The sequence below is a fragment of the Mus musculus genome, chromosome 1 (assembly GCF_000001635.26).
Source record: "Mus musculus strain C57BL/6J chromosome 1, GRCm38.p6 C57BL/6J".
Classification (NCBI taxonomy): Eukaryota; Metazoa; Chordata; class Mammalia; order Rodentia; family Muridae; genus Mus; species Mus musculus.
The window spans coordinates 37,372,608-37,386,344 of record NC_000067.6 but is presented as its reverse complement, the minus strand read 5'-3'; the positions used below and the strand labels follow the sequence as shown (position 1 = coordinate 37,386,344).

Below are 13,737 nucleotides of genomic sequence, written 5' to 3'. Positions count from 1 at the left end.
GAGTCTGCTTCATGGCTGGGTATGGTAATGTATGCCTGTAACTCCAGGAGGACCTAGGCAGCTGAGGCAGAAGGATAACAAGTTCAAGGTTAGCCTGGGCTACATACATCTCCAACCTCAAAAAATAAAAGCAACCTAGCACCATCCCCTGTCCTCCAAAGACTGCTCTTCAGTAAGCACTGGAGTGCTCAGGTCAAATGCAGCTGTCTTTACTTTGCTCTTCCATTCATCACCTTTACACAAGTATAGGATAACCATGGTTATTTTAACCTAAAAATAAGCAGCGTAGACAAGTTGTTTTGTTCAACCAAGCCAAGACTCCTCGCACAACTTTTTAACTTTAACTACTCTTTTCCAAAATATGAAATTCATCGCTGGGCGTGGTGGCGCATGCCTTTAATCCCAGCACTTGGGAGGCAGAGGCAGGCAGATTTCTGAGTTCAAGGCCAGCCTGGTCTACAGAGTGAGTTCCAGAACATCCAGGGCAACACAGAGAAACCCTGTCTCAAAAAAAAAAAAAAACCAAAAAACAAAACAAAACAAAAAAAACCAACAAACAAACAAACAAAAAACGAAATTCATATAACAATGAATTATATGCTAAACTAGAAAAAGAAGAGTCTAGAAGAAATGGCTAAAAGGCACTCAGTACTTGTCTTGGAAAATGGGTGGTTTGATCCTTGCGAGGGTGATCTGACATCTTCCCAGGTAGTCTCAGGCAAGGCTAGATGGCCAGAGTCCAGTAAAGGCACCAACCACCATTGCCAGCATTTCTCAAACCTTCCTGTCTTCTCCACACAAAGAGGACATGGGTGTGGAGGCTGAGAGCCATCCCAAGACACAAACAGAATGGACATCTGTGTACACCTGCCTGACTCTCAGAGCCGTTATCTTTAGTAGTCAGCCTGCTTCTACTGAGGAGGCAGCAGGAGATGGGGGTACTACGTGTTTTACATATGAGTAGTAACACAAGTTAAAACAATTCCAAGCCAAACTGATTTCAATGGTAGCACATGGTATCTACCTAGAGCTGGCTGGGATATTGGAGTTGGTGAAGGGTTTTCAATGTGTTACCTCAAAAGGAAAGACAGTGATGACTAGTACTTTTATATTGTTTTATTATTGTTGAATCAGGTCAGCTAAGCAATGTCCAACGTGCTGCAGCTGTCCCGCTTCTGCAGCAAACTCCTCAGCTACCTGCTACCTAGTGACAGCTGCTGCCTGACAGCCCATGGCCCACACTACTTTAGGTAGCAGCTTCAAGTGCTCTTTCCACCTACAGGCTGCTTTAAAAAAAAAAAATTAACCCATTAGTATGAACAAGGAATGAGAGACAGAGTATGTGTCTGTATGTTTGTCTATATGCTTGTGTAGTATATGCATCTATGTCCTCACATGTAGGTGTGAGCATCCATTTGTGCACAGGTAGAAATCAGAAGTTGATGTTCATCATCCTCTCTATTACCCCCAGCCCCTTACTCTCTCCGTGAGCCTGATGCACACTAACTGCCTGACCTTCTGACCTTCCTCCCCAGTGCTGGGCTTAGAGACATGCTCTGCCACTCCTGGCTTTTTACTCAGATCCTCTTGAGTGCACAGTGAGCACTTTACTCCTATCAAAGAATCAATGTCTCCAGCCTCTGGACTGTGTGTGTTTAATACAGATGAAATATGCAGTACAGGACTGCTGGCAGGGAACCATTTCTAACATCAATTGTGGAAAAGCTGCCAGTGCTTCCCAAGAGGATAAGAGTTCCACAAACCAGGCATCTTCTGAGTGCTGACAGAAACCAGAGTGGAGAAAAAGCCTGAACTCCCACCACAGGCTCACTACTGGCCGTGGGCCCCAGACTACCACATCACTGAGGCTCTGTGAAACCCACTATCTGAAGGCTCTGGCTGAGTCAGACACCAGGCAAGTCAAGAGCAGGGTTAGCTTTGCATCCACTAAGGCTGAGTGACCCCAAAGCTCCTCCATGACCCCGGGATCTAAGACCCACTCAAGGTGGCTACACTGATGTTTGGAGAACAAGGACTACGAAGCAAACGGGGAGGAAGGATGAGCTGGTTGGACACTGGCTTGGTGCACACCATGCCAGTGGGCAGAAATGGCTCTCTGTAAATCCTGTGCCCATCACTTGCTGTGCTCTAGATGTAACACAGCTGTCTTTCCATCTTATACCTACTCAGAAACATGCAGTCTTTGGTATGATCATATAGCTGATTTTTAAGTAAAAATGTGTTTGGGGAGAAAGGCGCATGCACACTGTGAGAAAACCACAAGCTGTATATAGGAAGCCTGTCAGGAACTAGATCAGGGCTTGGTGCATCTACCGTAGTCTTTATAGAACAGGAGAACCAAAAAGTCTCCGCAGCACTAACTGAAAACAGGTGATAGACAATAAATATAATGTTATAATGCAGGCTATGGCCAGGATTTAGCTCAAGAATGAAGTTCGCAAACCCCTGAGGTAGAATCAGGGGCCTTAAGTTCTCCAGGGAAATGTAGCAGAAAGATTTCATTTTCAACAATAATCCCAACTAAGACCCAACCCAATGTCTGATAAGAGTTCTAAAGCTGTGTCGCATTCAGAAGCTGCCATAGGAAGCTGCACCACCACATTCCCAGTGGACACGAATCATCCAATTGTGCTTTCAAGAGCTTCGTGCAAAAGTTCAATGAGTGTACAAGGAATATCTACAAACACGGAGCTTTCTAAATCAGATCGCCCACCACAGGGAGCCCAGTGCACTCAGAAATAAACCAAGTACATAGGTTTCAGGGCGCAGAGGAAAAGCACAGCGTGCCTGGTGGCCATTTCAGGCATAGTCCCCAGTCCCACCTCAAACAAAGGAAGTGCTGAAATAGTCTCCTAACTACAGGAACACACAACAACCTCTGATAATTGAGCTACAAGCACTACCTGAGCATTTAAAAGACAGCAGCAGGAACCTTGAACGCAAAGCACGTACCTGGACTGGACTCTTCAGGAGGGGGGCTGCAATCTGCACAGAAATGGAGGGCAACAGGGATGATTAAGGAGCAGCACACAGTTCAAACATGAGCAGCTCAGTCTCAGAGCTACTGCATTAGCAGCTTGCAGCAAGGTGGTTCAGCACATGGAGAAGAGGCCCCGGGGCTCAGGCCTCTTACCCAGTTTCCCAAGGGCATTCCTGCTGCTGGGAGCAACTGAGCCCTCTCAGTAGTGAACAAGTTATTCACCAGAGTCAATATCCATGTTGCTAAAACTTCAACATAAAATGATCTTCAAGATGATTGAGCCAACACACACAATGTCACAGATGCCACGCTGACAACACACAATGCCAGATGCCACACTGATGATGATGCAGAAATGGAGCCCCATGCTAGCTTACAACATCAATGAGAGAAACTAACCAACCTAGCATGCATTGCCAACTGTGGAGCCCACTGCCCTGACTGACTGAGGAACCCAGAGCTCAGGATCTACTGCTGAGCTCTAAACTGGTAAGGCCCAACGATTCAAACCATACACAGAAAGAACCTTCAAAGAGGCAACTAAACTAAATGTAAAACCTATACCATTTGAAAGATGGCTCCAAATAGGAAACTGTTCCAGCCAGGCTGTCCCTCCAGGCAGGCTATCAAGGTCTTCAAAGAGTACCCATTTTGATTCTAGTTCGCTTTTGCTGAGTCTTACTGGGATGTGCATAGTTTTAATTTCACATTTCCCTTTAAAATGCTAAAATTCCTAGTTAAATGGACATGCCATCTGAGAAAAGAGAGCTTGAAAAGGCATCAAAGGAGTAGATTTCTATTTCATTTTGTGTGTGAACTTCAGTTCAGAGGCTGTCTGTAGGAAACTGAAATGAGGTGGCTTTAGACTCCCAAGGGTGGACAGAAAGAGTTCAGGAGGCTGTCAGGAGGGAGGGAGTCGGGGTCCTTTCTCTGCTGTGTTTGGGCATGACTCATGAAGCTGACAGGAGGGAAAGGAAACGTAAAACCTCTTGGAACTCAAAAACTCGGCCAGACCCGAGACCACCAGTTGACAGGGGCCCTATGGGTGTGAAACAATGCAGTCAGCAATTCTTAAGCCTCTGTCTGGCTAATGAGAATTATCCCACGCCTTGAAAACTACACACTTTAATTATCAGGACTCTGGTCTATGAATGAGGAGGAGAGTTTGGGAGCCTGTGAGTGCCTGTGGTGATCTCAAACAGCAGGGTGGGACCATTCCTGGGAGAGTTTACTCAGTTTAGTAAAACATAGCTTTCCAGCCCCAGGGGAGAAATGAGGCTCCTCAGGCAGTCTCGGATCAGTGGCTCCCAACTGTAATCTTCAATCATGGAGTCCTTTGAGATCTGATAACCACTATGAACTTTCTCCCCATTCACTTACAAATTTCAGCATGTGGTCTCAGGGGTACGTGAGGCTTGGGATGATCCCATCTTAACAATTCAGTAGTAATCTTAGGGTTACAAGAGGATGGGGTTGTACATAGATCTTGGGTTAACAATTCAGCAATTGAGAAAATTTTCCCACCAGGCTAACCTGTCAGCAAGCCTGTAGTGCATGTTCTTAATTAGTGAATGACATGGGAGGGCCCAGCCCAGTGTGGTTGGTGCCACTCCAGAGCAGGTGGTCCTGGGCAGGTATATAAGAATGCAGGCTGAGCTAGCCAGTAAGAAGTATTCGGCATGGACTCTTTATAGTTTTCTGCCTCTAGGTTCTTGTCTTCAGTTCCTGCCATGACTTTTTTGGCTGATGGGCTGTGAGCTATGAGCTGAAATTACCCCGTCCTCCTCAGGTTCCTTTTGGTCATGGTGTTTTGTCACCATCATAGAAACCTTAACTGGGACAAGCACCCTGGACACGTGAGTTACAAAGACAAACAGCCTTATCATATAACATACTAGCTCCTAAATTTTAAAATATCTAACCATTTTCCTCATCTGCAGAAAATATTTTAAGTTACAAAAAAAGTCATATATATTTCTTCTCCTTCAGTCCTGAAGTAGCCCTTACCACTCATTCGTGGTAGGCAAATGGTCTACCATCTAACTACATCCCTAGACCTACAAAAAGTTCATATTAGAGAGAAGTAAGTAATGAACTGTGAGAAAAAAAAATTAAACAGGAAGATAAGAAGAAAGCAAACACAAGCTAGTTCCATGAGTCTATCACAGGCTTGGGAAGGTGACAGCTGTAACCCCTGCTCCCTGAGATGGAAAGTAGGTGACGTAGACATTGCAGACAGATGAGAGGCAAAGGACATGTCACACAGAGATTTATCAAGAGACTGATGAAGTCACATGACTGCGTTCGAAGACACACTACTGAACTCCATGGTCGATGTCTAACTGAGACTCCTTCATCACACAAAGCCCGGCCTGCACACTTTGGCTGGACTTAGCTTGATGGTCCCCATGGAGATGAGAGGGAGGCAGGAGCTGGGTGCTGAGCCAGGGCTCAGACAACTTGACCCAAGTATTCTCCGGCTCTTATAGGAAAGGGTGAGAGGCACCATAGAGGAGGGCCAGGCAGCCATTTGTTTAGGCACACCAGTCCTCAGCATCTGGGCTGTTCTGAGGCCCATGTTCACCACGCCCTTCACTTTGTGAAGTGTGCTGCTGCGTGGCATTGCTCTGTACTCTCCACTCTCCACTGTCAAACTGGTCAATCTAGCTTATGTACCATGTAACTGAGTTACAAGACACTAGGCGCCATGCTCCTGCTGGTAAGAGTATGCCAGCCAATGAGAGCCTGAGGGGCTGCAAATACCCTCACCCAGCAGAGTTCCTACAAAGCTTGCTTTTCAAAAGTCAGTCTACCCATCCCAACACAACCAAAGTAACATCACAGAGGCATCTGCATCAGCCACCATCAGCTTCTCAGGTCAGCTTACAAACCTGAGAAGACCTCCCACAGTGGCACTGTAGCCCAGGAGGGGGGCACCATCTGCGCATGGTGGTGATGCAGATTCAGTTGGCTCTGGCTGCATGGGAAGACAGGAGCCCCTACCCTGCCTATGTGCTACATGTGTGTGGAACCCCCAGCCCCGCGCTGCCTGCCAGCCCTCCCTAAAGTCTGCACTGGGGAGGCACACATGGAGTCAGAGACACAGACACACGGAGGTGAGGCGGCACGGGCTGAGGCTGCGTGGGAAGCGTGGATGCATACGCACGTGTGCTTGAATGAGGATGGCATGCGGCAGTGGGCATGGAGGAGGGGCATGTCGAGGAGGGGGCGTCACACAAGGGGTCCTCCGGTCGGATCCAGTAGGCTTGGCTGTCCCGGTTACCTTTCTTGCTGGAGCAGGTGCTCGAACAGGGGAAAGCATCCTCGCAGCCCTCCCCATGCAGACGCTCCTTCTGCAGCAGCTTGTCCACCCGCTGAATGATGCACTCCAGGCTCTTGTCCACATTCAGCCACACTTTCTCCTTCAAACCAACAAGACTGTCTGGGTCAGATTGTGCAACAGAAGACTAACAACAGAACAAGCCTGCCTCCATCTCTCCCCGAGTCCCAGCCCAATGACGCCCAAGTGGCCATTCAAGTCAGAAATGCTTTTTGAAGGCAACTTGCAGCCTTGTGGTCACTGACTGAAAGCCTGGCAGACATCCTCTGTCCACTCTGGAAGACAGATGGCCTTCCAGATAGGCCTCACCTGACAGTCCACAGAGCACTAAGAGGTCAGCCCTGCCTCCTCCACTGCGGGCTACCTACAACCATCACAAAGGCTGCCGTTTCCTTCTGATGGACAGTAATGGAAACAGCTGGGTAGGGGGTGGGGCCTGAAGGAAGAGAGGGCAGGCTGGGAGGAGCTGCAGAAACCCACACAGAGCACAGGCTGCCAGGGCTGGTGGAGCACTCTGCTGCCAATTAATAATTCAGTGCTTCCCAGGACGCCTCTGAGGTGTAACCCCAACTAACGACAACAGGTTGTAGGATGTGACCTTTCCTAGAGAGACAAGGATCCAGCTCTAGGCCCACACTGGAACCATGCAGTGACATAATGTCAGGGGCAGAGGCAGCCTGGGTACCTGAGCCTCTGCGTTCAAACAACAAAGAGTCCTAACAGGTGAAGGACGAGCAGGGGCTGAGTAAGGGGAGAGGCCTGGCTCCCAGCAAGATCACGTACAGTTTACACACACTATGGTCTGAAAACAGTCAACCTCAATATCAAGTAGCCCAAAGCCACCTGAGAAGCAGACCTGGAGCTTGCTAACAAAGGAGCTGGCACTCTGGGAGGGAAGGTCTATAGTTCAGCAGCAGGACCCCAGGCAGGGGCAGCAGACTCACCCACTCCTCCTCATGCCAGTCCACCTGCAGGGAAGACCGGCTGCTTCTCCCCGCCCACCTGGCCATCAGGGTGTCCTGGTCATTCCGAAGCATCACCTGCTCCTCCTCAGTCGAGGTAGGGGAGGCCTTGGAAGCGATGTAGTCGGGCCGAGCTGCATTCAGCCCATGGATGGAGTTGGCCAGCAGCTTACAGTCACAGACAGTCACCAACTGCCGAGTCTGCAGGTTCACACAAACCAGGGCTGCTCAGTGTGCTCTCTTGCAGAAGGGGGGAGGCAAAGGCTAAGTTCCTCCCACCCATCCTGTTCCATGCAGCCTGCTAAGAAGCATTCTCAAGGGTATCTAAATACAAAGGCAACATGGGACAATCTCAGCAAGAACTTTCCTGCAAGACTAGAGCACATGGGGGCTGCTTGAGACCTGTTTATCCCAGAAGGGGTCAAGGAAGATTAGAAGGGGCTAAAGAATCCTATGTGTCATTTTCTGGCTCTGCTTGACTTTGACCCTACATCACTGGAGAAAAGGGCTCATTTCCAGCCTTGGCAACAGGGTGCACTGTGCCTAGCCCCTGGGGGTGGTTCCCAGGGATCACACATTACTTTGGTTCAACTGGGCTCCTGGCATCACCACTCTCTCTCGCCTTGGAGACTGCAGCGGGAGCTCGGCTGTTCCTAGCTTTACTGCTAGGAACTATCACTTCCTTTCCCAGTGGCCCTGGTCTGTGGGGACCCATGTGAAGAATATAACACATTCTGAGCAGGAACAACAGCACCCAGCAGCAAGACAGGTGTGGGTGGGGAGGTGCAGTGGGAATGTGTCTGAAGGGAAAGAGTACCAAGCGTCAAAGGCGGCTCAGCCACTCTCTCAGTATGCAGACATGTTTATGTAATTTTTAAGTCAGGATTGAGTTGTGGTTAAACAGAACTTTTAAAATTAATTATATATAAGCCAATAAGGTTATACTGCTCATTTCTTATGACTGAATAATTGCTCTATAGGTGCTGACTAAGATGTCACTACAGAAGCTGTAGTCTGTGTGAGTCCCAGGAAAGTGAATGCAAATTTACTTGCTGGAAGACGCATCAACCCATTGGCCTAAAGCTACAATCGGGGCTCCAACTACAAGCAAGTCACAGACTTCCCTACAACTTTATGGATTTAAAAGAAAAGTTTTCAAGGTCACCACAATGGCTCTCCATTTGGCTCTGGGCACTTCCGGGTTACCCTGGGTGGTCTAGTAGCTTCTAGAAATGTAAGAGACCTCTCCAACCCACACGCAACTGGGCAGCCCCTCCTACCTTGTCTGCCAAGATGGCGAGAGTCCTCTCAAGGCCAGTAGCTGACCTGTCCTTCGCAGCCCTTGAGAGCCGTTCCGCGTAGTAGCTGACCTGGGTTTTTAGGGTGTTGATCTGGGCAATGATCTCCTTGGCTCGGGTGATGTCCTGTGGTATGTAGATGATGGACTGGCCACTAGAAGATGTACTAAAAGGAACAACAGGTCCTAAGGGGCTCTCCAAGTCATCCAAGCCACCCACAACTCTCCCTAAAATAGAGGGGTTTTCTTGGTAAGTTTAATCACTGATGGGCAAAGGTCAATCTTAGAAGATCCTTTTTTATCTAAAGAGAAGTGTAAAATGTATATAAGACTAAGACTTTTATGTGTACTTGTACCTGTACGTGTCTTTAATTTACTATATAAATGTACATGTATGTGTATAAATACCTTGGAATATCACTATAATAATTACCCAATGCTGGGATCTTACCTAGGAACTTCAGTAACTTATAATCAGTCCTTCAGATCTGGGGTCTGCTTACAACTACCATAGTCTAACGGACATATATGTGTAAACTTCTCCATTTGGTCAACAGGGCCTTCAGACTTCCTGTAAGCAGCCTCACATAGTCCTCCCATGTATTAACTTGAGCAAGTTCCCAACAACAGGTTCCTTTCTCTCTCCTGTTTCAGGCCTTCCTTATGCTGACAACACTGCATTAGAGAAAGCTGAGGCTGAGCCAGCCAGAGGCAGGCCCAACAACTCAATGCCTCTCAAACTACAGCCCCTCCTCCCGCCCACCTCCTCACCACTGTGCAGCACTGTAGATGTGTCTGGGAACCAGATGTCAAAGGGCCAGGCCAGCTGCTGCCCAGGTAATCAGGAGCCTGTGAGGGGCCAACTCCATATGCCCTGGCTTCACAGGCGGGCCAGCATGTGTGGCCATCTGAGGTGGCAGATAAGCTTATGTCTCTTAGCTCAGGTCCCAATCAATCAAGCATTATAAAGTTGTTTTTGAGACCATCTGAGAATGCTTGAGAAAATGAGACATAAAAGTCACCAATGCAGGAGTGGTGATTCTGGGATGTGAGGACAAGGGAGGGAATGCTCTCCCTTCTGAAACGAAGGGCTGGCCTTGAGTGCCAGGGAGAAGGGGCACCGTGGAGAGCAGAGGGTGACTCTCATCACACCCTACCTCACTTGCTGGAGATGAGAGTCACCCGAGACCTCTCCAGGGAGGCCCAGAAGCAAGTCAGGAAGAAAACACCACTCCCCTTTGTCTTTCTGGACTACAGGGCAAACATGCAAACACCACAAACCAAACTGCCCCAGAGAGAACCACCACCGCCACAAGCCCACACACCACAGCGGACACGATGGGTCTGCAGAAGCCCATGCAGCAGATGGCGACTGAGCCTGGGCAGCACAAGCATCATTCCACAGCACCGCCCGCAGAAGCTACTTTCCAATCTGCAATCTCTCTCCCAAATGAATAGCTGTCGCTTGGGACAATCAGGTCTTGGAAATACATTTTGAAGAAGAATTTAAAAAATAGAATCTATTCTTTCTGGTCCTCAGCCTTGAGAGTCTACATGGACTATGTGCTGTGTGTAGATCTACTGTTGCATATGTCCATGGCTGTGCACACTCTGTTACGACAACAGCCACAGGATTGGCACATGGAAGTACATTGAAATTGGCAGTACAAGTTGGCAAGTTCAAAGAACTGCTCTTGGGAACATCAGGAATGCATACATGCACGTACTTAACTCCAAAATCAGGAGCCGCACAAAGGGGTGCAGAGGTTATGCTGCCTTGCGGTACACAGGCCTCTGTGGGAGGGGACTCTGTGTTCTACTCCCAGCTCTTCCTGCAACAGCTCAGGAGGCAATGGCCTATGTGTGATGCTTAGGCTTCATGTTAGACTCCCATCCAGGGTCTGCTGACCCATCCATACACACAGTGGAGGCCACGGGCTAAGCACCTAGCCACATGAGTATCAGAGTGCAGTGCCTAATGTGCACTTGCTCTGGATACAGAGAGTAAGGCTGCTAGTGGAGAGTCCCACGGAACCAGGTCCACCACCCCTAGGGTTGGATCAAATCTTTGAGATTTGTTTGCCCCCTTCTCCCAGGCTAGAAGGTTCCCGGCTGTCTTGGGAGCTTGGTTCCCTGGAGAAGAGAGTGGAATCATAGGAGTAACCAAACCCTTCCCGAGGCATGGAAGATTTAGAGTCTTCAGTTAACATGGAACCTGATGAACTTTCCAGATACAGTGCACATGAAGCACCTGGGTTGACATTTACCAAGAGCCCTTGGCTCTCCATGCTCCACTTGCTGCTCATCCCTCAGACCTTAGGCATCTGACTCCTCCTGCTATGGGAAGGAGTGAGCCTCCGTTCAGAAAGCCCAAGGAGGGAACAGGGATAATATTCTGAGGGGCTGTGGAGGATGAAGTGTGAGTAGCGTCCTTCCCAGATGCTGTCTTCCCTCCCTCGGGACTTCAGGGAAGGGACCCCACAAGGGAAAGCTGGCGAAGCTTCTTCTTGGGTGTGTTTGTGAGGACTCAGGCTTCCTGACATTGTGTTTCCAGCAGAGCCCTAGTATGTCAGTGAGGGTCTAGGCCCAGCCCTAGCAGCATTTGCCACAGGGCCATGGGGCCTCTCCTGATGAGTTGCTGGTTTCCCAGTCTGGGACTAATGAGGAGATCCTAGACAGACATGGTGGCTTCTGGCTCCCATGTAACTCTCTGGAGGAAAAGGCCACTCAGCTCTTGCTCTGCTGCCCAATGGGAAAAACTGACCTTAACATCACCATCATTAAAATCAGCACAGTACAAAAGTATTACAAAATGTAAACTGGCTCCATCACAGAGGGAAAGTGAAAACTCAAAGGCTCGTGCTGGGCCTGAGTGAACTGGGCCTGATGAATACACAGTCTGTATTCCTGGCTACTAAGGACCGAGGCAGGAGGATTACAGAGAAAAGCCTTGGCTGTAGGATAAGTTCAAGGCCAACTTGGGGATACTTAGCGAGCCCTGTCTCAAAAGAAAAAAAATGTTAAAATGGCTGAGGTAGCATGTGGGGATAAAGCTTTGCCTACCAGGTATTGAAAACAAAAAAAGGTTCCCAAATGGCCTTGGATGGGTAAGACAGCTCACTGTGTAAAGGTGTGTGCACTGAATGTACCAAGGGGCTGATGTGATGCCCTGGCACCCAGGGCTCTCAGTGAGCTCTTCTGCATCCTTCGAGGAGGCAAACTGGGCCCTGTGTCCACTGAGTGCAGGAAGAAAATGCTGTCAGGCCATAAAGGAGGCTGCAGATGGCAGAATGGCTATTCATTATCAAAGAACATTGCAGCTGGAAGGAAGAGCTCTGCTGACTGGGAGCCACGAGGCAAATGGGATGGAGCCACCCCAGATGAAGGACAGCACAGGCTTTCTCTACACAAGAGCAAGAATCAACGTACACTCTCTCCACAGACAGAAAACTCACCAACACTCCTCAAAACTGCTAAAGAAAAAAAAAAAAAAAACCAAATGAAGCATTAGCGATTGTTAGCAAATACCACAGGCAAAGCACAATTTAAAGGCTGACTGGCATTTTTTTTTCTCTCTCTAAATACTTGGATGTAATTTGTTGAGGCCATGACTACAGGAATAAGCAAACTTATGAGTCTAAAATACTTATTCCCTGGAGTGAGTCTGCGGCCTGTGCTCAAGCCCCAGGGACATCCCACTGGGGCCCAGAACATGTGTCTGCATGTGAAGGAAAGCTCAGAGAGCACAAACTGCTGCAAAGGTGGGCTTGTGACACCACTGCTATGTTAATAATATCCATGAGAATACCTGAAAGACCACAGAGGCATTGGGAAACCAGCTCTCAAGCCAAAATGTAAAGTTATCTAGTATCAAAGCTGCCACCTTTCACACACAAGGGACAACCAGGTGGCCTCCTGACTGGTCACCTAGAACGAATGGACTTTCTCTGTCAGGAAGCCATGTCACCTCACACACTCACTCTTCCCACACACACTAACTATGATGGAAAATTTACTCTTCTTCCTGCTCCCTAGGATGCTGTGGACGTGAACAGTAAGGAAAGCCTGAGCACGGGGCTGTCTGCTCTGTAGGAAGGAGTCAGGGCTGCCTGATAGACTCACTAACATGCTGAAATGGCTTTACTGTGCCCAGCTTTTCCCTGCTTCTCCTCCCCATATCCAGGCTAGGTGACACACACTGGAAGGGCAAGCACTCTGAGATGTCCTTTTCTGCTTCCTGCTCCGTCTCTGGCACCGCTGACATCAGTGGCACTCTGACCTGCCTTCCTGACTCCACAGGCTCCTCATGGGCCCCTGGTCTAACTGTCCAGCATCCTGACCCAGTGGTGCAGTACCCTCACTCTGGCCACAGCAGCAGAACCGGACAATAATCAATCAACACCCACTCATGCTAGGACCCTCCTCCACCTGCTTCTACCTGTCACCATGTAGGAGTCTCTGGGAGTCTCTGGACCTTTGCTTCCTATCTCAAAAAGCATTCCACTCTCAGATCAAAGGCACATCTTGCTGAGGCCTCCTGGTAACACTTGGTCTTAACCCCTCGCACTTGACAGCCTCTGTGCTCACCCACCTGCCGCCTTGCCCCTTCTGGGGTCAGTGACCTGCTCTGTTCTCTCTCCCTTACCTGACACACATGCGTGCTCCATAGAGGCTCAGTCAGACTCTGAGCACAGTCTCCTTGCCAGTGCTTCCCACTGCACACTCAGCCCAAGGACCTCACAAGACTGTCACCCTGCTCATTTTTACACTCATACCCTCTGATCACATTTACATTTTGCCAGGTGACATTCTGGATGATAGATACCCAAGGAATGCTTCAACTGGGAAGCCTTTCCTCACCCTGCCTCTCTGGCAGTTTCTTGCTCAGGACAGAATTGACAACCCTCTAGATCCTTTTAGTAGTGGGAACACTTGCCACTGCTGTCCTTTAGGAAAGGACACAGAGTGCTGGGGGCTTTAGGAACTACAGAAATGATCCTTGAAAGTACAGTTTGTCAGAGGCTTTCCAAGCCTGGTGCTCCAACTGCCCAGAGACTTCAGAGGAGCTGAGCTCTCAGGCACTGCACGCGGGTGGCCGCCTGAAGCAGCTCCCTGGAAAGACTAGACTAGTGGCCAG

General features: G+C 49.0%; 1 protein-coding gene across 20 annotated transcripts in view; it reads right to left on the bottom strand.

Moving 5' to 3' along the window:
• Nucleotides 1–13,737, bottom strand: part of Inpp4a (inositol polyphosphate-4-phosphatase, type I) — a 110,914-nt gene that overhangs the window by 24,396 nt on the left and 72,781 nt on the right. For 3 of the 20 annotated variants that reach the window (NM_030266.4, XM_006496014.2, NM_172971.3), the window contains 5 exons: nucleotides 12,056–12,073; nucleotides 8,584–8,767; nucleotides 7,286–7,504; nucleotides 6,285–6,423; nucleotides 2,974–3,006 (listed from right to left, as the gene is read on the bottom strand). In NM_030266.4, the coding sequence (NP_084542.2) occupies nucleotides 2,974–3,006; nucleotides 6,285–6,423; nucleotides 7,286–7,504; nucleotides 8,584–8,767; nucleotides 12,056–12,073 (593 nt within the window). Of the gene's footprint in view, nucleotides 1–2,973; nucleotides 3,007–6,167; nucleotides 6,424–7,285; nucleotides 7,505–8,583; nucleotides 8,768–12,055; nucleotides 12,074–13,737 lie in introns of all 20 variants that reach the window. The other 17 variants (XM_030254642.1, XM_006496017.2, NM_001290798.1 and 14 more) reach the window with 9 other exon arrangements.